Here is a 24,269-nt window from a genome sequence, read left to right as displayed (position 1 = left end):
GTTAAAACAAAATTCCACCAGATTCCACCAGGCACATTTTCTATATAATTTTAATATAATAGTTACCGTAACAACATAATAAATGTCACCTTATACAAAATACACCCCTAATATACATCACTAACCTACTTAAACAATATATAAGAGACATCTTAATAACAAAAAAACTTGACTTAATAATCCTATATTAAGAGCTAAATTGGCCAAAGAGATGGGTTATAAAAACTAAATTGATTAAGGGGATGAGTCATAATTATCATAGAGAACTCGCATAGCCTGACCATCTTTTTATATAATTTAGTAGTAGTAATTCTAGGTATAATTGTCTTTAACGTATGTTTAACAACCATCCATGATTAAAGAATTTACGGATTCTTTTGCAAATCTTTTGAAAATATTACCTGATATTTTTTTTTCTTGTATTTCAAATAGTTTGTATAGTACTCAATAAGTTCTTGAGTGTTCTTTTAATGGTTCTGGTACCTTTTGAAGAATGTTAATAAATTTCAAAATCTATTTTGCCGTCCAGTAACAACTATCATATTTTTGATTGGTAGTCTAGTTGCCCTCTTGGTTAAGTATAGAAGAAACATTACTTATTGAGAAAGATTCCTAACGTTAGGTCCTTTTAAAAAAATTAGAAGATTGGTTTCATTTTTAATTCATTTTTAATAATATATCATGACATATGTACAGTATATATAAGAAGAATTCTTTCTAAACCTACTAATCCCCATATACATTTTTAGATATATTCTGATCATTAGGATTTGTTCTAAATATTTAAATTACATATTTTGAACATTTTATTCTGAGTAGAAAAAAAATCAATTTGAAAAAATCTTATGTCAATAAATTTCACTTTTATGCAAAATACTTTTGTATTTTTAAAATATCCAATATAGATTTTCCATCTTCTATGTGAAAATATTCAAATTTCAAAAGGCCTTGACTATTATTCAAAAATTTTAATAATGTATGAATATTGGATCTTTTGAGACAATTATAGATTCTGAGAAATAATTCTAATTGGTCAATAAAAATAGATTTCAATGTTATTTCTTTTTTTATTTTTCCTTAGTTTAGCTTTAACAAATATATCATGAGAAGTAAAAATGGCTAAAGTCACTTTGTCTTGATTTGTTTCTAAATGAAAGTTATCCTCTTCTGTGTGAAAAAAAAGGAAGAAATAAATAAATCAAATTTTAGGGGCTTTCATAAAGGATTTACTTAGATGTTAATTTTTTTTTTCATTCCCATTGACAATGGATACTATAATTTACAATTCAAACATATATGAATCTAGCTTTTATATCATAACTTCCATGTAAAACTTTTTTAGTGTTTTTATATGATATCTGCGATTTTCCTCAATTTTTAATTTAATACACAAATTAATAGTTCTCTTACGTTAGCTATTGGCTATATGTTGTCTATTGTCAACGATTTCCACCGAAAGTGGTAAAATGATGTCTTGACCAATTATACATCCAAGACCTTTGAAGAAAATTCATGTGTCGTGTGTTCCATATATATTACTTTTCGATACAAATTTTTAAGAAAATTTCATGATTCTTCAATACCTATTAAATTTAAACAAAAAAGAAATTGTATAATTTTATAGAATTAATTGGATTGGTTAATGAAATGATTCAAGTCAGCAAATATACTTTTTTTAGCTTCATTTTATTTTGTCTTAACTTGATAAAAATTCATATTGTTGGCTTAATTAAGATTTGAGATCATAATTTTAGAATTATTTATCAACAAATAACGTTATATTTTTTTATTAATAAATGTTGTTAAAAGTTTCTTTCATAATAAAATTTATCATATTTTAAGCTTTTTAGTTAATATTACAATTTGTTTTTGTAATATTACAAAACCTTACAGGATTTGTAAATGTCTATTAATAACTTTTATTAGTATTAATTAAAATTATTTATACTAGGTTAAAATATTTTTTGATCTCAATTTTCGTTAAGTTTTGTCAAATCAATCATAATTTTGTTTTTGTTATCAAATAGATCATAATTTTCGTCAATTTTTTTCAATTTAGTCATTTTTTGCTAATATAGTTTAAATCATTAACGCCCATGAGTATTGATTGCTACATGTCACTTCCTAGTTTTTTTATTGTTTTTTTTTTATTTTTTTAACTTTTTTTTTAATTTTAAATGTCTACGTATCAACCCAGCAACGTGTCACGTGTTAGAGTCAATATTTTATATTCAAGTTGGTACCTATATTCGTTAGTTTTGTTCAATTTAGTTCCAATTTTTGTTAACATGAACCAATTTTGTCCCTCTCAAAACCAAATTTAATTTTTATATTAAAATTCACATTTTTATTTAATGTTTTTATATCATATTAAAATTCACATAATTATAACTTTTATATAAAAATTAAATTTGGTTTCATCTTTGACAACAAAATTGGTTAATTTTACACAAAATTGGAACTAAATTCAACAAAAATAACAAATAGAGAAACCAAATTGAATATAAAACATTAACTTTGACATTGATTGACACATGTACATTTTAAAAAAAATTTAAAAATTTTAAAAAAAATCATGAAGTAACATGTGACACTCACTGTTCAGTTCATGGTCGTTAATAATTTAAACGGTGTTGATAAAAAAAAAAACCGTATTGAATAAAATTGACGAAAATTGAAACCTATTTAAAAAAAAAACAAAATTAGAACGAAACTCCGATGAGCAAATGATGCGAACCCTCCTGCTTATTAGGATTATGAGTAAAGACTTAGGAAAAGTTTGGGATATTATTTTTAACGAATGTGAACTATATTTTTTTTTCAATTGTAATAATTAGTTTTAGTTAGTATCAATGTTATTTTCTATTCGTAGTTTATTAGGATTTTTTTTCTAATACTAATATTAAAAACCTTCGGACAATATTAACTAGATTTTTTTTCTTTCGCTATATCAATTGGAAAAAGTCAGAAAAAAAAAAAAAAAACCAACCAACAACATCGACGAAAATTATTGTAAATGGCACCGAGTGAAAATAACCTCGGTCTCTGTTGATAGAAGAAAAGCTTTATCAATTTCAATTGAAAGCTTTAACAAAAGATAACATAAACTAATATCAACTAAAAAAGATCATTAACATTGATATTTTTAGTTTATTTATGATTATTAAATAAATAAATAAATAGTTTTGTATCTTATGGTAATCAAATTATCCAAACAAAAAAAAAACAATAACATATTTGAAATAAGATAAATTCAAAATAGATGTGTTTAAATATCTTAAAAATTATGAACTTTCCTATCTATTTATTCCAACGAAAGTTAAATTTTTATTTGATCTCTAATAATTGTCTTAACTCTTGATTTCTAATTTTTTTATTTATTTTAGTTGGTCTTTGATATTACACATTTTGTATGAATGTGATACACCACCTTACATCTTGATATATTGGTTATAATAAAAATATATTTAAAAACACTAAAAATATTTCAAAGGTCAAATAAATGTAAAATTCATAAATTTTCATATTAAAAACATATTTTACTAAAATAAATAGTCGGTATAATAATGTTTAAAAAATCATTTATACAAAGTTAATTAGCCACATAAACAGGGAAATTATTCAGTTACAGATATATTACAATACAGAAGTATTTGGTAGTAAATGAAAGAAATGAAATGGTTTAAATTTTACACACTGGAGCAACCAATGGGGACAAAACATCTCAACCATAACATAAAAGCCAATATAAGCCATAATGGAACTGCATTTGCTGGATCAAATGAATTTGTACATGCTGCTTCCAAAATATTGTGTTAAAGAACAATATTTACAAGTATTAAATAGCAATAACAAAATTGAATTAGAAATCACTTCTTACAACAAATGAAAAAGAAACCTACATGACAAAATTTGTTGGTGATTAGTAATGAAGTCAGTACTATCCCCAATGGAGGCATGTGTGGTGAAGGATACAATGCTATAGTCTAAATGTACAGTGAAATATATTTACAATACATATCCAATCTTTAAGGGGCATTTTTTTTCTTCCAAAAGTATCTCATCATCTCAAAGCATATGCAAAGTTGTCAGTTATTTGTCCTCTTGTACACGGCCTGCTACACGAGGCATTTTCTTCGAATGCACTGCCATAAAATTTAATTCAACTCAATAGCTAATGGCATAAATCAACATATTATTGTTATAACAATCAACAAATTCAAGATTGATTAATGATATGCTGTATGCTAACTGAGTAAAATATTTTCCATAGGTCACAATTTGCACTTCATTATAATTATCCTCTCTTTTTTTTCACTTCTTGGATTAAATTTGAGTTTACTGACCTAAATCTTCAACGAATTAACCAATGGCAAAACAATAATTCTCACAAAAAATATGTATACCTTTTCAGGCATTGTAATTATAAAAGAAGGGATTCGTAACAAATTATTTAATTAACTATTCATTAAGTTCCACAAATATATATCAAATAAAACAAAAATAATATCTTAGAAACATACAGATTTAATATATCTTTGAAATAGTTTACTATATTTTAGTACTATGATATTATTTTACTACTGTTTATTGGTGAGTTTTCTAGGCGTACTTGGATTTATCTAATGAAAGGTGTTGTGTGCTTTGTTCTGAAGTTTCTAGGAGCATGTTCATGCTAGAACTAGTTTCTAGGAGCATCTTCTAAAATTATCTTGTTTTCCCTCTCATTGTATTTGATGTATCTCAAACTACTATACGATAGTTTTACTAAAGGGCTTTTAACAGTATGACAACCTATAAATTAGAATCAGCATTATTAAAAAGTGTGGGATAACATCCACAAACTAATGACAGGAGCATAGCTAGCATGCAATAGCAAGACTCTTTATGATATTTATAAACAAAACTTGATTAATGCTCAAAGGGAAATGTTGTTAACTTCCTGCAAAGATATAATAGCAATATGAGAAAGAGAGAGAAAGCGTACAGTCTTCAACGTCCTTAAGCTGGTAATAGTGGGGCGCTATCTCCACCAACCACTCTGGCTTTAACTCTGTCACCTGAAATATGAGTATGCAGTTTCAGCCATCCACAGATATCCATTGAAAGAAGTTATGAAATGTTTGAAATGGGTAACAGTTGGAAATACCTGTCTCATATATTCCTTGGTTGTGAGTACTAGTTCATGGTATATAACCCATCTAGGAAGAACCTATAAGAGAAATCAAATAATGAACTTTTAGACCATAGTGATCGCAACTTCACAAAACCATTAATAAACATTAATGCAACATACGGTTGATTAATTCTTTTCAAATTGCCTCAAATTGAAATGAATTCACAAGCAAATTTGAGTTGTCAGGATTTCTCCAAAAATTTAAGGCTCATACTTAGCCACAGATCATACGAAGCAACTACTTCCTTTATGATCATAACAGCTATAAATATTCACAACCAAAGAATTAAATATCATGTTAATCAACTTGTACCTCTAGATGATCTGAAAACCATATAGAGCATCCACATTTATAAATTCTTACAATTGGATGGTTGAAACCAGAAGTTAAAAATTTCATCCGGATTTAATTTGTATTTCCTTTTTATCCATAAACATTGAGTGCCCTATGGTTTATCTTGGTGAGTGGTTTACACCTTATTCCTACTAGATGTGGGATCTCCAAAAGTTTATTTAGTCTTTAAGTGATTTTAATTATATCTCCAAATTGATGGTTTGGAATATTATGTTTTGAAATGGCCTTAATATCAAATATGATCTTGATATTTCTGGTTATAAAGATATGATCTTGATATCTGAAATTATAAAGATATAATTCTTATTGTTGTAACTATAATACATCATAAAAGCACATACTAAAATAGGTAAGATAGCCACTACTGTAATTAGGGATTTATTTTTATTATTTAAATAGCTACTTTTGTATGGAAATCAGAATATGTAATATGAAAAGATATGTATTATCTGTATGTTGGTTTCAGGGTTTCTCTTTTCAATAATATAGCACAACTTACTGATTACCTAGAAATGGGGTAGAAAACAGTGCATGCAATCAACATACATTATCACTTATCAGCAACATACAAAACGAAAGTACCTCTGCCAGCCCCGCACTAGGATGTATGTGAACAGTTTGTGGATGTTTAATAGTCCTATAAGATCCATTCTTTTGCAGTCGAGCAGAGTGTGGAAAAAACCCTGCAGCAGTTAAAAATTAGATTCAGTAAACTAAAAGAGGATCTGCAATGCAAGAAATTATTAGTTTTATAAGTTTACCAGAAGTAATAGATTTCTTGATGGCATCTAAATCACTCTCATTTGATATTAGTTCAATTTCAACCCTCTCTAAAAGACCTGCCAGTTGATCACGGATATCCCTTGCCCGTTTCATACTCCTTACCTGGAATCAAGATAACAAACACAGCAACGATGAACAAAAGATGAATAAATTCGAATATAAGCACTTTAAAATGAGGATCATTGCGGAAATAATCTCTTTGTAGATCATAATGCCAAGAGAACTAAATATGGGCATCATAGTCACAAACCTAAACAAAACATATAAGTTCTAAAATTTTCTTTTGTAAAAAGAATACTATCAGCAGAAAAGTAAAAGGTAATAATAGAAAGAATAAGAAAAAGTCAATCAATAAAAAGAAAACGATTAGTAATTACATCTTCTCAAAGCTATATCCAATCAATAAATACCTATTAACACCGCGCACACCACTCTCAATAATGAGAACGTTGAGGTAGTATTTTGGCCAATATTTTTTACAACATTTCAATTTGTCAAAAAACTTCTCGTCAAATGAACCAAAAATCTTAACCAAATTATATTTAGAACAGTTAAATAAAGTAGCATTTCTCCCCATCACTTTCACTCACTTCCTTAATTTTCTCAACTCCCATTATTGCTACTTAGTGTACTTAACAATGTATGGATGTGTATACTACTTTCTTCTAGCACTTACTAAATATGGACACGCCAAATAATGGTTTGCAGTAGAAGGTCAATACCTGTATATAATTTTCATAACACCATTGCGTTGAATAATTGGTCTCCTTCCACGAATTGTAGACCTGAATGAAAAATAAAAATTAGTAAGGTATAGTAAAGTTTAGAATGACCCACAAAGAACAGTGTGCCACCACGAACTCAATGTGTGATGCAACACAACTCACCATCATGGTGGATGGCACAAGAAAAATATCTAATAATAGAGTCCAACATTTCACAGAAAGGAAAAAATGCATATAGATAAAGTTGATAATCAACAAAATACAGAAAAAGCCAGCAGCAACAGAACCTTTAGCAATGCAATATGGTCTCCAACATTTCCCGTGTGAAAATTCATCCTTGCATTGTCTGCATGTACTTGTTTATCCTTTGGACGATAAAATATTGAGTTTCCAACAGAAAGCATAGCAGCAATTGATATGATATCATCTGAACACTTGAAATTTTCTGAAGCCACTATCATTTTTGATAACATAGGATCAAGTGGGAACTCTGCCATCCTTCTACCGACCTTGGTTAACTCACCAAGCTTATTTAAAGCACTTAATGCAAATAGAAGCTCCAAAGCTTTTAATAAGGCCTCAGCAGGGGGAGGATCCATAAAATCAAAGTTCAACAAGTCATGAATACCAAGACTTTTTAAAGTCAAAACTACATTTGCAAGGTTAGTCCGCTGTATTTCAGGAACAGTGTTTTCCTCCAAATCATTGTGAAAATTATATGCAGTGTACAGCCGGAAGCACTTTCCAGGACCTGTTCTTCCAGAACGACCTGCTCTCTGATTTGCTGAAGCTTTTGATATGGGAGTTACTAGTAAAGATTCCATCCCTGTTCTTGGATTATAGCTTTTCATCTTACAGAATCCGGGATCAATGACATACTTGATCCCATCAATTGTCAATGACGTTTCTGCAATATTAGTTGCAAGGACCACCTTTCGTGCTCCTTCAGGAGTGGGTTCAAATATTTTAGCCTGTAATTCAGTTGGAAGATTGGCATATATAGGGCATATTATTAACTCAGCAATTTTAGTCCCCAAGCCTCTAGTTCTATGCTTCAAGATTTCTTCTGCTGTTTCAATTTCTTCTTGTCCAGTAAGGAATACCAATATATCTCCGGGAGGTTGAGTGACATGGATTTGAAGCGAGGTGACAATAGCAGCATCCAAGTAGTCGGCCTCAGGTGCTTTCGTGTAGTTTATTTCAACAGGATATCGTCTCCCTGGAATTCTGAATATTGGCGCAGAATCAAAGTAATCACTGAATTTCTCTGCGTCAAGTGTAGCACTTGATATCAGCAACTTAAGATCAGGTCGGAAACGAGCAATATCCTGTCACAAAAACAGAATAGGCAAGCAGTTTAGTCCATGCAAGTGTATTGCTGATTGAACAATGATATTTGGTATTTAGGCACACTAATTAAAGAGAAAATTCCACCAGAAGCTGCCCAAAGAACTTTCAAAGTACTCTGCTCACTTTATTCCTACATGGCATTTTCTATACAACTTTAATATAATAGCTGCTCCTAAACACATAATAAATGTCAACCATCAGACCTAATACAAAATAAATTCCAAAAATACATAACTGAACCTAATTAAACAATACAAATGTAACTGTTCATATTTTCTACCAATAATTGTCCTATCTGCTCCTAATCCCATCAATAATTTTTTTAACTAAGAAAATTCCAAATAAGTCTCTGAAAGTGCAATCTGTCAACCACATGAGTCAATTTCAAGGACTCACTAGAAATTTTCTTAGTTTCAAAAACTAATGTGACAACATCTTATGGGGAACAAAATAATGATTTAGTCCAAAAACAGTAAGTACTCGTATTGCAATGTAAAGAAAAACACTTGCACCAGACTCAACTAAAAAGTGTATTGAAAATCAATAAAAATGCTTATTTTTTCAAGGAATAGACTTCAAAACGTCTCAACGCTGAACCTGTTTGAATTACTAATAAGGTATCCATATTTATTTCATCACAGAATGTTCTGCTCACCTTTACTAATCCAAACAAAATATCCGTTGAGAGTGTTCTTTCATGAGCCTCATCCACCATCACAACACTGCAACATTTGCAAACATAATAAGTAAACAATTATAATGCGTCTAACTAAACCCAAATATGAATTCAATAAAAGCTCACCTATAACTTGCTAGATCAGGCTCACCAAGAAATTCCCTCAGTAACATTCCATCAGTCATATATTTCAGAATGGTTTTCTCTGAGGTACAATCTTCAAAACGAATGGAGTAACCAACCTAAAATTGAAAAGTTCAAATTAAACAATTAAAAGACTAAGACAAGTGAAAGAGAGATGTACATAATCAACTTACATTTTGACAAGAACTCAACATATAATGAGCATATCCATTTTCTAAGAAATGTGAAAGCTTCACAGCAAATAAACTTTATAATATAATAACTAAAAGAAACCAATGTTAAAATATTCAATACTTAGGGCGGCTTACCTCATGTCCTAATTTAACACCCATTTCTTGAGAAACTCGAGCAGCAACACTCATAGCTGCAACACGCCGTGGCTGAGTACATGCAATCTGCAAAGAAAAATATAACCACCTTAGGTTTGGTCATTTCCAATGCCTACAATACAAAAGATATGATACAATGTATGAAAAGTTACAAGTAATCATATTTGAATGACACAGTCAAAATTAAATTATTAAACCATGGCCACTGGTCTTGAATTGTTTTTTAGGAGTTATAGTAGTATGCATGGAAAAATAAAACAGGTAACTACTTGTTCCGCAATTTATAAACAATAGTTGACAAGGCCCAAAGAACAAGAATAGAGAAAAATAAAACATCAGCAAAGAAGCACAGTCTTGTCAATACTTGCACATTGTAAAACAGAAGTATTAATGGGAGCATAAAATAAGGTTTTCAGATGTTGTAAGCACATGAAATGCAATTAAATCACACCATTCCATGCTTCGTGTATCCAACTTCATGAAGATATTGGGGGATCTGTGTTGTCTTTCCAGAACCAGTTTCTCCAACAATTACAAGTACCTAAATAAAGAGAATATTCAAGGTTTAATTTGAATAAAGACACAATTGTATACAAGAAAATATTTATACCAAGGCAATGAATACAAATACAGAACAGATCATTGACAACAGAGATGAAATTCACTCGTATTCAGCACCAAAAGAAAGGAATAGAAGAGGAAAATGCCTGGTGATCATGAACAGCTTGGAGCAATTCATCCCGATAGCGGTACATGGGTAACTTTTTTCTCTCCTCCTATAAAAAACAACAAAAAGGTGAATAATATAGTCTCGTTTTAAAAATTAATCCTGCAAAAAGATTGATATTTTTATTTCTTAATCCTCAAATTTGACTAATAGCCAACCTCCTTGTAGCTTAATGTCTTTCTCAAGGAATTAAAATATCAATAATATAATTGTTGTAAGTATTGAACCAATATAATAGCAGCCTCAAGCAATTTTTCCAGTTGTCTTCTTATAGTAAGTACTTCCTAGCCTTTACAATTGTCCTTCCTTTTCCTTGCCTAAATCCATTATTACTGAAAACTAAAAGAATATGCTTAAGTGGCACTAAATTAAAAATTGGCCAAATTGTTTTTTTCATCTATAATATTTAATAGAGGGGAAATCCCATTTAACTGTTTTTGTCACAATTTTTTTATCCATTTTGCCATTATGATTTGTTTATTTACCAATAAAATATTGATATGATAGAACCCGGATCAAACCACACAGCGCAATGTGACTATACCATGATATACTCATTAGTGTGATATCATACCTGTTTGGTAGGATTTTACACTGGAATGAAAGAATACATTACTATGAATTGAAACAGAAATTACATAAAACAGGGTAGACCCTCCCTCGCTGTTTTTCATATTTTCCTTATCTTTTTTTTTCTGTTTTCCTGTTTATATATCTAACATAATCTAATGAAAAATGGATTAAAGTCTAATTCGACCTCACAAAATTAGCTTATCAAATGAGATTTACACTCAATCACACACTATAATTTGACCATATCTCTAAATGATGCGAGATCTCTGACACGCTTCACCATCCCAAGCATGGGACATCTTGAGCGTAGAAATAGCGGTTGGCCCGATAATAGCTAGCACAATAAGCACAAACTAACCTCGCTAGGATAAGCTTTGATACCATTTGTGGGACTTCCACAGAGAGACATAACGGAGATTTAGTACTAATGAACCATGACCAAACCCATATAAGACATGGTGACCACCTTCAACTCAAAACATTAAGGCAATAAGTTCATAAATCTTTCTACTTTTGTACCGTTCATTTTACTCATTTATACTCAATGTGAGAATTCTACCTCAATTTGATTTCCTAACACCTTTCCTTTTGAGCAACAACATATTTTAACCACGAATACTTTAGTGGTGATGCTTCCATGTACACAACCATTCACCACAACAAGATGCTCATTTGAAAGCTATGTCGGAAAAACTTTCAATACAAGGAATCATTAGCTATGATACCATCTTATGAAAGTGGACTTTAAAAACCTAATTTGACCTCACAAAACCACGGTATAATATGAGATTTCCACCAACTTATATACTATACTTTAGTCATATCTTTAGAAGATGTGAAATCTCCAACACGACACAGTTTACCTCCCATATCTCTTTGTTTATCCCACTCGCAATCTATTAAATTAACTACTTCCCAATCGCACTTCTTTGGATCTCTTGAAACCTGTCACGTAATCGTTCCCTCCTTATGAGATCAAATACCCCACACTACTTCATAATATACATCTTAGCGATAGATGGTTTCCCTCTCCCACTTGAGTAAAAAATTGCTCTTTATCTGATTGAAAAAAAAAAAACACTACTGCACAGGTTGTTTCCCGCTCTTTGTTGCCCTTTTGATGTTTAAAAGTATGAGGAAAATAATAACAACATACAACTGTTTCATTAAATTCATATAGGTTCCATTAAGCATCAAAAGTAAGTTGTTAAACAGGGAATAGGATCCAAAACATTAATGGATCCAACAAGAATTTTACACTATACTTCAGACGGTTACATAGAAAAGCATGTTAGACATTTAATGGTTAGAGTTCCTAGATAATAAAGTCATGAATAAATTCGAAAGGTTACCTGAAGTGCCTCCAAAGCTGACTTTGCTCTGGACTTTTCAAGAGAATCTTGCATCTCTTCATAATCAAACTGCAAAGAAAGACGGGTTCAAACAAAAGAATATAACAACTAAATCCCACGAGTCCAGCTGCGTAATCCACATACCTTATCTCCATCCATTACTGATGCCTTGATAAAATCAATCTGGTCCTCAAACACATACCTAAACAATTTATGAGCAAGTTTAAATCAGTTATTTCTATACACAGGAGTGGAGGTGATGAATAACACCCTACAATAAATCTAAATAATTGAAGAGGTTAAATCACTTAGAAGGTCCGTGAACTATTTAAGAATTTTTAATTAGGTCCCTAAACTTCTTTTTTTTCATTTGGATCCTTGATCATATATTTGTTTTTAACTGGGTTATGGTCTATAGTTTCATCTAACTACATTTGTTTTGTTGATAATAATTAACCACAGGAACCCAATTTAAATAATGTTAATGAACCTAATTGAAGGAGATCCCTAATGCAACAATAAAGTTTCTAGAGATTGGTTGGTCATCAACCTGAATCTGGAGATTTTTCTAGATGAAGAAACTTACTGATAATCATCAGAGACTTGTTTTTTGTTCTTTGAACCATACTTCAGCGTTGCCTTTCCTGAAATATGTTATTCAGAACTTAAATAGATAAAACCTTCTTAAGAATAGAGAATTTGAGTATAATAATGCAGAAATATCTACCAATCTGATGTTCCTCCCAAGCCTCTTGTTCAGCAAATGGATTCATTTTATCTTCAGCATTTGGATCCCTGTAAAGTAAAACAAGCACAATGATTAAGCAAATAAAAAATGCTTTTGAAATTTCATGCATGACCACAAGATGAAAGTGAGAGGAAACACATGATAGCTCGTATAATGAAAATAGTGGCAAGTGAAATACCTGTAACGCTGCATAGCCACAGAAAATCTCCTCTCCTGATTAACACCACCTTCCACGTCATAAGCTTCTGGCATTCTATACTGCAATTTCAGTGGAACATGAGTTGGGCAAAAAACACATAGATGGATCAATTTAACTTATTGAATGTCCAGATCCCTTTGTCAGTTCCCAGATCCCAAAAGAATTATTAAACCGTCTATCTTCACACCAACTTCGATTGTATGATTTCCATTGTATTTTAGAACATACAACAGCTTAGTCTTGGCAATAACTTAGTAATACTCCATAGAAAGCTAAAGCAGAATAAACTGGCAAGCAACTTAATTAAACTAATAAAAAAAATATTTCAACAATAATCAACAGTTAATAAATAACCAATAGTATCCCATACTCATGTATTACAAATTAAATGATTATTTACCTCATTCACATTGTCAGCCTCCTCTGTGCGCTTCTTCACAAGTTCATATATCTCTTTCTTGTACCTGGGGACAATAAACAAAAAACATAAAAAAGTTTCCTGGTAATACAAAAGCTATACACTCATCGAATACAAATTAATTATACACTTCAAGAACATACAGATTGAACATGAAAAAAAAAACAATAAATTAAATCAACAATTTGATTAAATTTCAAAAATTTCTATAAGTACACTTTTGGAAAAAGAACAATTTTTAGTTTTCTAGAATTTTGGCATTTCTATAGTGAAGTGAGAGTCTCGTATTAAATCATCTAACATGATAATAAATTAAAGATTTAAATAAAAATAACACAATAAAAACTTGTAGAAATATTCCATGCAATATTTTTGACTAACCAATCAAAATTTGGTCATTCCTATGATTAATAATACATAGGATTTGTAATTCTCAAGTATGAAAAGATTTCTCGCATATCAAATATCCCCTAAAGCAAGGACAATGGTAGAGACCAAAGTTGGGTATGGCATTTGCTTCACACAATTCAGTTGGCGCTATCTCTAATAGAGAAAAAAAGAAATAAAAAAATCTCACATAGTAGCGTAAAACAAATTGAAGGGGAACTCAAGAAACCACTAAACAGATAGATTACCTCAGTTCACGATATTCTGCTTCCGAAAGCTTCACGCCTTCAAACAGATATTGCTCATCTTCTATATCATCTCTGCAATAACCAAGAAAAACTATTAAACTCAACGATAAAATAAAGAACTAGTATGATACATGCCACAGCAAAGTAATGCAATCAAGCTGTAATTTATTTATTGACCAAAAATGTGACCTAACAAAGAACCTTACAGACACTGAAGTTGCATCATACCTTAGTTCTTCTAATTTCTTTTCCTCCCTTTTCTTCAAGTATTCTTGCCTTGAAACCTTTCTGCAATAACAGTGGTGGAACTGTAAGTAACATAACATACTGTGCTAAACTTTCATTCATAAATGGCAATTTATTCTTAAACAAGACAAGAGGACAGACAAAAACAACAATATGTGATCGGATACTTGGCAAACAATACCATTGGCAACATAAACCAAAATTTCAATATTTCAAAAAATTTCATTAAGTTTTCCCCCTATCCATTTTACCCACAATATCTACCATTCAATAATACAAGGTAGCTCTCCAATTCCTTATGCAAAATTACCATACAAAATTCGCTTAAGGAAACCATAAGTTGAGCACAAAAAATCAACCAAGAAATCAAATTGATCCTAAAGAAATTAATTTTCTTTCGAAATACATTCCTTTTGAGACACCACGAAATATCATTCAGAGCTTGGTATAACACTATTTCCTCCGGTCAACAACACATCCAGAAATAAACCATTTTCTTCATAGATATAGCTTAACTTAGTATTTAATTATGTATGAAAAGCAATATGCATGAATAGATAATAATGAAATAAAATAAAAAATATAACTAATTTTTGCAATAATTTTTAAACTTTAAAATAATAATAGATAACAGAAACCGTCTGAATATACAGATAAAAAATTACAATAATTTAAAATTGCTAGATATATCCTATATAATCTCAACTTTGGCACTGATTCACTGAAGTGTTAAATTGTTCATACATTTCACAACATTATTTATTTATTAAAAGAACCTTTGCTAGATTTTCAGTTTTCCCGCCTTTTCTTCCTCAGTGACTAACCAGGTTCTTAAACATCAAACTACCTGCTTGTAAGTGTCAATCGCTTGAACATTCCCAAAAAAATAACACTTTCTTTTCTATTATTATCTTAACCACTACCTAGAAGAAGGCAAATCTTGATGTTTTCTCATGTAAAAGAATACTCCCCCACACATGCCACACATAAAAATGTAATAACAACAAACCTCAAAGCTTGAATACCATCCTGCTCTGCAGCACTAGATCTTCGAATTGCCTCTTCTGTTGGAAGACAGATTGAACCAAGATTACAAAACCAGCATACAGAAATTGTTAAACTATAAAGATAAAGAGAAGCGTTGAGATGAAACCATGTTTCCATGATAGCATGGATAGTTTTTTCATATTGAGAAAAAGAAATCAAGACAATAAATAGACAAGATTTGAATCCTCTATCGGCAAACATAACCCTAAACCTAAACCCTTACTTTGGTAACTATAACAAAATTAATGTATTAATGTATACAAACATGCATGAAATCACATGGATACTCGTATTTGCACATGGCAATAAGTTTAACAAACCATAAACATACCTTCCTCCTTTCGTGATAATTTATGTTCAGTCAACTGAATATCATGAAACAATTCAAACAATTAGAAGGAAGTAACAAATAAGGCAAAACCAAAAAAAAATAAAAAAATAGTACATTACATATGTGTGCATGGAAATAGGTAAATGTGCTTCTAATAAAAGCATCATCATATTATTCAATAATATTAAAGAATCTAACATTATTTAAAATAACAACTAAGCTATAAGTATTATCCAAATTGCATTAAAGACTGATAATAGCATATGTACTTCTAGCCTTTACTGGGTGTTTCTATGCCTTTACATATGCCATGCACATGTTTAATGTGTACACTTTCTTTGGCTCAATGAACATGGCCAGTTAAGGGGAGAGCAGGACAATCTTATATCTGGATAGAATGGACAATTTGTTGCCGGTTTAAAACAGAAAGTTTGAATGTTCTTTGCTTCTTGATGGCCCTTTGGCCTTTGAGGAATCCTTGATTGGATTTTCCTTGTCAATAAAACTTCTTCATTCAAAATATATATATATATATATATATATATATATATATAATATTTTATAAAACAACAAATCAAAAGTTAATGATATAAAATATTAATTTTTATATAAAATAATGCACATTGTTAACCATATATACCCTCACAATTTTCCTCATTACTTCCAACAATTTTTCTTCTTTTATCCATAACAAAGCATTCATGCAGCTACTATTTAACACCCTAAGTTAGTAATAGTAGTATTAGCCCATGATAATACGGATGATGATGATGATGATAATAATAATAATAATAATTAATAAAGATAATCATTAAAAGAATAATGAACAAGTACACATAACCAAATCAATTGAACATTGACAAGTACCTTTCGTGTCCCAGCTGCATCTCGTTCTCTCATATGCTGCTCTAATTCCTCCTTCTCTCTTTGATCTTTCAACCTTTCTTCTTCAGACTGTATGCAAATAAGTAAGAAATTACATCGAGACAAGAGCTGGACAATAATAGTAATAATAAATAATGAGAAAGTACCTCCGAATAACTATCATCATCAGGGGAAGTTCTTCTCTTCACTTGTCTCTCACTTTCCTTTCTCAAAATCACCTGCAGGATTGCATTTGGTCAAAAAAATTCACATGGTTAGCAGCTTACCATGAGCAAGAAATATGAAAATGAATGTAATAGGTTATGAGCAAATTACCTCATCGTCTTGGTCATCTTGAACTTCAGTTTTTTTCCTGAAACGCTTTTTTATGGAATTGTCAGACCTTCTAGATGAAGTAGTAGTTATTGAAGATTTATCCACAGACTCATCGTCACTATCGTCATCAGCCTTCAAAATTGTGTAAGTCTTCTGCTTCCTGGCCAACATTACAGCTTCTCTCTCTTGTTTCTGATATTGCTGATACAGAATGGAAGATATCAATAGACAGCAGATACTAGAGGTTTTCAAAGAAAAGGGGTTTGCTACATGAACACTATAGCAGTATGTTTCACTGCACCTTAGAAAAAAAAAACTCACATTTAAACCAGATGATTTGCGAGGAACTCTTGAGTAAATTTCTTCTGCAAATGCATGAGTATCCATTGATGAGATCCCGAACTCCACTAGCTTGCCCACCAAATCAGCTGGTGAAGTAGCTTGCTTGGCTGCAACACCAAAAAAGTGATTGCCAAAATATGGCGCATGAATCCCTGACATGATTTCCAAACTGACTAGAAGAATTTTCAAGGTGCGGTAGATGAATTACTTAGTCCAATCATGTACTGTACGACTGTTGGCTGAGAATATCCCAGTAGGGACATTAATTTATCTGATACCCATGTCTTTAGACTATCATCACCTCCCATTGTCACTGCAACAATACAAAATACAATAAATTAGCCTAGTTTTGGAGTACATAGTTAGAGAAAACGAAAAAAGTCTCTTTGACAATGATGTTAAGATGCCCATCGGCGTAAACAGAACTTGATCAATAGTTGCAGACCCAATAAAGAATGTAACAAATATGCAATCTTTGCAACAAGTACTAATGTTAAAAATGCCATGCAAGATAGAAGATAGAATACTTCAGAAATTTTTTTGATACAAAGTAATCCGTAAACAAACTATGTCTATTAAAACTTTTTGCTGTATATTTCTGCCTGCAACATTTAGAGGGAAACAATGTAAAGAAAGAAATTGTGACTCAGAAGGACAACATTTTAAATGTAAGAACTGAACTCCAAACCCCTATTACTTTTCTTCTTCATATCTTAATCTTCTACACACCAAAAAACACTTTAAAGGCTAGTGTTCACCATTACCATAAGTTTTCAATAATTTTAAAATTCTTAATGGGTTTTGCCCTAAGTTAACTTGGGGTTCAATATGTATGTCACCACAGCAAAAACAAAGCCAAACTAGCCAACCTCAAACCTATAAGAGGACCAAGCAAATATTGCAATGGTGAAACTGTTACCATAGACTAGAGCTAATGGTACACAGAATTGACCCTACAGCATGGAGTATACTAGTGATAAGATCTCTAGCAATCTACACAATAGAAAGAGGTACGTCTTACTCTAGGAGGTTGTATAATCTTTTTCATCAATGCTGATAAATTGTGGTGCCACAGCAGGCCTTTAGCCAACTGCCATAGGCAATTTGTGAAGGGGAGCCTACTGTGAAAGCAGCCGCAAAGGCTTGTTCATATGGAGGAATCTGTGATCATGAAAAGGGGTGTCAAAACGGGCCAGCCCGACCCATTTTGACCCGGCCCGTTTTTGGCCCGCTTTATATGGACCGGGCCGGGCTAGCCCGACATGGTGAAACGGGTTGCATTTCTGAACCTGGCCCGCAGGCTGGCGGATTAGCGAGCCCGCCAGCTTTTTCTCATATGTTTAATTTGGGGCCCAAAATCAAATTTAATTTTTTTTCATTTCAAATTTAGCTGACTGAATATTGTCCCACTGTTATATTATCAAAGAAAATCTCCTTCAATGAAGAATACAACAACAAAGATCTATTAAACAAGAAAATTATCACATGACAAACAACCCTGTAATATAATATAATAACATAACTGATTCAGTTCAGGTTCAGGCACGTTCAGGCAAGAAAATTATCACAAAACAAATGATGTTTTGCTCTCTGCAAGTCATCAAGATCACTGTTGCAGCATCAATAACATGTCTGAATGAGAGTAATTTAGGCGGGGAGCATAACCAAAGTGCAAGCAACTACATAAAAGAAAATAGAAGCATTAAATATGGTCCATGTGTCTGGCAACATGTGCTGCAGAAGCATCTAAACCCTCCAAATCAATAGAAGCTACGAAATCTGAAATCTCCCCAACATCAAACCCTGGTAATAGCAGCTACGAAATTGAAATTGAAATTGGGGAAAAATTTAAGGATGAACAGCGATTAACGGCAGCAGCTACAACAATTAGATTCACAGAATGGGTCGTGGTGGTCGGAAATCAAAAAATCAGAAATTTAGGTTCCAAATCGAGAAAAAGGGAACCAGAGCGAAAATGACGAACAAACCTGTCTTCGCGGTGGTCGTGGCGGTCGGAATCGTCCGCCAATCGCAGTCCGATGGTGGCTCTGCGTTCTTCGACTGCGCTGTGTTTTCTCGCTGCTGCCAGCGACGTGGTGGAGGAGAAACGAGACGCTGCACTCTGCCTTCGTGTTTCGTGGTGGCCAGCGGCGACGTGGGTGGAGGAGAAACACGGGTATGGCACAGAGAAGAGAGTCGAGAAGAAGAGTCGTAGTCTCGCAGAGTGTGTGAGATGTCGGGTCTGGCGCAGTGTGTGAGGGAGGGATATGAAAAAATTGTCACATGTTCTTTGTTTTACTATAGGTTAAAATCCTCCCTTCATATTTTTTTTTTTTTTAATCTCAAATAGTTCGTAAGATTTGTTTTAGTCTCAATTAGATTTATATTTTTAAAAATGTATAACAATTAGATCCATTCTGTTAATATAGAGTTAACGAGATTAAAAATATGTCACGTGTCAGCTTCATATTTTTTTGAATTTTTTAAAAAGTTTTTAAATTTTATTTTTGAAAATTATTCATTTCCATGTGTCACATCAATATTGTGCCACGTATCAAGTCAGTAAGGTGACAAGTGTCAAATTATTGTCTAAATCTCAGTCCATTTTTTAAAAAAAATTAAATATATTTATTTTAACTTTTTACAAAATTGTTTTAAAATTTTATATTTAAATTTATAAAATTGTTAATTTTAAACCAACTCTAACATTTGTATATAAATTATTTAAAACAATTTTGTAACAAGTTAAAATAAATATTTTAAAATTTTAAAACAAAATATAAAATAAACTTAATATTATTAAAATGTTTAATAAAAATATCATTATAAAATTTATATAAAAGTTAAATTTGATCTCAATTTGGAGAGGATGAAATTGAAAATTAAAAAAAAATGAACTGAAATATAATTAAAATAACAAATATATGGACCAAATTGAGATTCAAACAATGACTTGACACGTGTCACCTTACTCACTTGACACGTGGCACAATATTGATGTGACACGTGGCATGAATAATTTTCAAAAAAAAATTAAAAATTAAAAAAATTAAAAAAAATTAAAAATTAAAAAAAATGAGAAGCTGACACGTGATATATCCTTAACACCGTTAACACCCGGGATGGGCCTAATTGTTACACATATTAAAAAATATGGACTTAATTGAGATTAAAAAAAATCTTAGGACCTACTTGAAATTTTTCAACAAAATCATGGACCAATGGAGTATTTTAACCTTTTAGTAAGTGATACGGGCCGCGAACTGGCTCGTTTTCGCCCGCGGGTTGGTCCCACAGGCTAGCAAGCTTGACGGGTCGGGTTGTCTCGGGTTGACGGACTGAATTTCTTACCCGACCCATGTTTTTTCTGTCGGGTTGGCGGGCCGGCCCGTCGGGCCCAACCCATTTTGCCATCCTAATCAAAACTCATAAGCCCTAAATACTAAAAGATTAATTCAAAACTTCATTCAACAGTGACCATGTACAATTGCTGGCTGCAAAAGAAAATGACAAAAACATATTACAGAATGCTTCTCTCTATAAAAACATAGAGGCCTACTTAACAAATACTTAATAGCAATATGACATCATACAACAACAACAACATTGCAACTTTGCAAGGCGTAAATAGAACACCATATGTTGAACCCCAGTCCTGAATAAGAATGTGTTGCGTTTAAATCATCGCAACTACAATCTATATCATGCATTCGTAAAAGGCTAGTGGCCCCAATAACCAACGCAACATTTCCTTGTACAATCAGAGCCCAGTGAACACCATTGGCAAGTACAACATTTTGGTACAAATCGTTATATTGACAATATTTACTCCAAAAATCAGACACTCAGACAATGACAAAACTTTGCCTAGAAAAATAAAAATAAATTGCCACCATATAAATGCATGAAACTTCCATAACATGCAAACACAAACAATAACTGCCACCAATAATAAAAATAACAACAATAATAAATGATTTGTCATACCTTAGACCAGTCTCCTTCAAATTATATGCAGGGCTGAATCGGATAATTGAAAGCTCTAATTGAACGTAATCCAACAGGAGAATCCTAATTGTAAAAGGAATTGAAATTTCCCGAAAGGAATTCAGCAAAACAACAAAAAGCCCCAATTTGAGAAAACCATAACCCTAGATCTTTCCAAATCCAGCGAGAATGGTAAGACCCGCAGAATTTAATTAATTAAATAAATAATTAATTAATAAATGCGGGAGGCTAGTGCATTTATGACATTAAATTATGTTATGTATGATGTGGAAAAGTACTAGCTCAAGTGGTTGAGAGTACTTTGATTGTGTGAGAGGACTTGGGTTCGAGTCCTATGTATGCCAATTGTGTGTAGTTTTGTTATTATTGTTTTAATGGTATGTTGCGCCACATTTTGTATGAGATAATGCTTGAATTGTGTGTGGTAGTAAGAAACATAAGTTGGCCTGGTGGTTAGCTTTGACTTGGCATTGGAAAGGTCATGGGTTCAACCTTGGTGAGTCAAATTTAACTCTTTTTTGCTTAAACCATGATATGTGACGAATTTGTGTGCTGAATGTCGGAATCAAGGGTTTTGGGTTTTGGTACCGTTCTATTGAATGTTGGCCTAAATGCATGATTATTTTGGGGTTATGAACAGTATATACTAAAATTGTGCAAAGTTGTGTTGTTGGGGCGGTCTCGCCTAGGCGAGAGTTGCAGGGCATGAGTTTCAGGCTCTTTTCGAGCATCTCGCTCAGGCGGGGTAACTTAGTCTTGGGCGACAGATCGTCTCGCTTAGGCGAGTGTGACTCGCCCAAGGGAGAATCCGTGTCTGTTTCGAGTGTGTTGGTTGCTCATCTCGCGCAGGCGGGATTTGGTGTTTAGGCGAGCATGCGTCTCGCCTAAGCGAGAGTTCGAAGGGCATTCTAATGAGGGTTTAACTCACAGCCTAAGCGAGAGATGAGGGTTTTAGGCGAAACATGAACTCGCCCATGCGAGTGTGACTCGCCTAAGCGAGGGTTCGTGGCAGGTTTTATGTATGTAGCTCGCCCAAGCGAGATAACCTAGCCTAAGCGAGATGAACATGAGTGCTTAGGCAAGAATTGGGAGATTAAGCATAAGTTGGATGGATGTGATGAAAGGGTAACCAAATTTTGGTGGTATTGGATGAATGGGAGTTGAACGATGATGTGGGACTATAAGGCTCCTAACATATCTCAATGGTGGGCTTGCTGGTGTTCCATGGGTTGTGGCCCGGAACGTATCCTTGAGTTGTGGCTCAGGATAGGGGTTAAGCACGTGGCATTCTATGGGTTGTGGTCCAGAATGACTTCCCTTGAGTTGTGGCTCGGGATAGCGGATGAACACGATGAACCTTGAGTTGTGGCTCGGGTTGGCGAGTGTGCCAGTGTGAGTGTGTTGGTTGTGGCCAGTACGGATGGGTCCAGATGGATTGCCCTCCTCAGTAGTTGCTGACGAGTTTGGTAGTCCTGGGACGTTATGGACTATGTTCGTATTTGGGAACTCCATCTGGCGTTACGATGTGTGATCCGTAGCATGGTTTCCGCACGTGTTCTATCGGTTGTGGCCGATAGGTGTGGCAGCAAGGCACCTGGAGATACTCAATAGAGGATATATATAACACTGCTAACATGGTTGTGGCCATGAGGATAACTGGAACGAGGTTTCCTGATGTACCTACTATTCATGGTGGTGGCCATGTGGAGGGAAGGTAACGTGACTTCCATTAGGTACATCGGTGTACATGGTGGTGGCCATGTGATGGAAATGGAGTAAGATTCTGTGGAAAAGAAAGGATGTTTGTTATGGTTGTGGCCATACAATATAAAGAAAGAATTGGCATGTTTGTTATATTATTTGTATTGGTTATACATGCATATGTATGTTTGATATATATTTTGTGTGTTTATATTGTTAGCTCACCCTATCTGCTTGTGTTTGGCGATGATCGTGTACGCGGTACACGTGAGCAGGTGATGATGCAGGTGTAGCTAGTGAGGCTTAGCGGCTTGAGAGGGGCTGATTATGGGGATTTTTATGTTCATGTTTTTGTCACTCTATTTTTAACATATGATGTAAAGGCTCTTGGCCTACTTGACTAAAGTCACATTTTTGTATGTATGGACTTATTGGTGATTTTAAATGAAGTTTTTACATTTCCCGTGTTCTGGGAAATGAGGCATTATTAATAAATGAGTTTTTACATAAATGATGCTGATGTATTATTTTTTTTTTATTATTTTGTTAAATCCGTAATATCCGGTAGGGATGTTACAAGAACGATGGACAAGTATTACGATTCGAACCGAATCGAATTACCCAACACAAGATCTAACAACCCAGAACAGGTTTCAGAAGGATCGAACCCAAATCACACATGCGTCGAAAATAATTTACAAAAACCACAGAAAACGAACGAGGCAACAAAGACCCATAACCCAAATCAAATAGAAAAAATTCCCCTTCAAGATCCCGTTTGGGGAAAAACAGATCCAAAATATTCCTCCACGGAAACCCTAAAAACGGATCCCGTAAAGCAATAGGACCAAAATTGGGACCGGTCGGCACAGAAAATGAAGACCTGGGCGAAGGCCGAGTTGATTGGAAGGATGGCGGCAAAATTGGGGGAGGAATCGAGGTAGGAAGGAAAAGAAATCAAGATCGAAAAAAAAAACGTGGCTAAAACAAATATTTTTTTTTATTTTTTTTTGTTTATTCTATATATAAAACAAATATTTTTATTCTTTTATTAATTTTTAACACCGCCTCATCATTCATATTTTTAATTCTAGTTGTATTTGTTTTGCATACGACACTTAATTATATATATATATATATATATATATATATATATATATATGGGATTTTTTTATTGTAACTTTATTATTAAGAAAATATGATG

The 24,269-nt window shown here is 32.7% G+C and overlaps 1 protein-coding gene and 1 pseudogene across 4 annotated transcripts; both read right to left on the bottom strand.

The window, feature by feature from the left end:
- Positions 1-1,033: 1,033 nt before the first annotated feature.
- Positions 1,034-3,756, bottom strand: LOC114162929 (annotated as a pseudogene).
- Positions 3,749-19,630, bottom strand: LOC114164620 (pre-mRNA-splicing factor ATP-dependent RNA helicase DEAH1). 4 transcript variants are annotated; one of them, XM_028049351.1, is made up of 29 exons: positions 19,345-19,630; positions 18,879-19,035; positions 17,565-17,669; positions 17,336-17,463; positions 17,015-17,215; positions 16,846-16,917; positions 16,682-16,768; positions 15,815-15,848; positions 15,446-15,500; positions 14,419-14,478; positions 14,191-14,262; positions 13,538-13,601; positions 13,117-13,196; positions 12,918-12,985; positions 12,777-12,834; positions 12,335-12,392; positions 12,191-12,259; positions 10,246-10,314; positions 9,990-10,079; positions 9,518-9,604; positions 9,192-9,307; positions 9,045-9,111; positions 7,327-8,367; positions 7,037-7,099; positions 6,293-6,416; positions 6,114-6,214; positions 5,150-5,212; positions 4,988-5,060; positions 3,749-4,145 (listed from the first exon to the last, which is right to left on the bottom strand). In XM_028049351.1, exons 3-29 carry the CDS (start codon positions 17,662-17,664, stop codon positions 4,093-4,095), a joined length of 3,153 nt encoding a protein of 1,050 aa, XP_027905152.1. In that variant the 5' UTR covers positions 17,665-17,669; positions 18,879-19,035; positions 19,345-19,630; the 3' UTR covers positions 3,749-4,092. The 4 variants fall into 4 exon arrangements, with proteins under 4 accessions (XP_027905152.1, XP_027905153.1, XP_027905154.1 ...); XM_028049352.1 differs by lacking the exon at positions 18,879-19,035; XM_028049353.1 differs by lacking the exons at positions 15,815-15,848; positions 16,682-16,768; positions 16,846-16,917; ... (3 more) ...; positions 18,879-19,035; positions 19,345-19,630 and having other exon boundaries at positions 13,117-13,191; positions 15,446-15,506.
- Positions 19,631-24,269: the final 4,639 nt, after the last annotated feature.

This window comes from Vigna unguiculata, chromosome 9 (assembly GCF_004118075.2).
Source record: "Vigna unguiculata cultivar IT97K-499-35 chromosome 9, ASM411807v1, whole genome shotgun sequence".
In the NCBI taxonomy this organism is placed as follows: domain Eukaryota; kingdom Viridiplantae; phylum Streptophyta; class Magnoliopsida; order Fabales; family Fabaceae; genus Vigna; species Vigna unguiculata.
The sequence above is the reverse complement of the archived record's forward strand: the minus strand, read 5'-3'. Positions and strand labels throughout refer to the sequence as shown.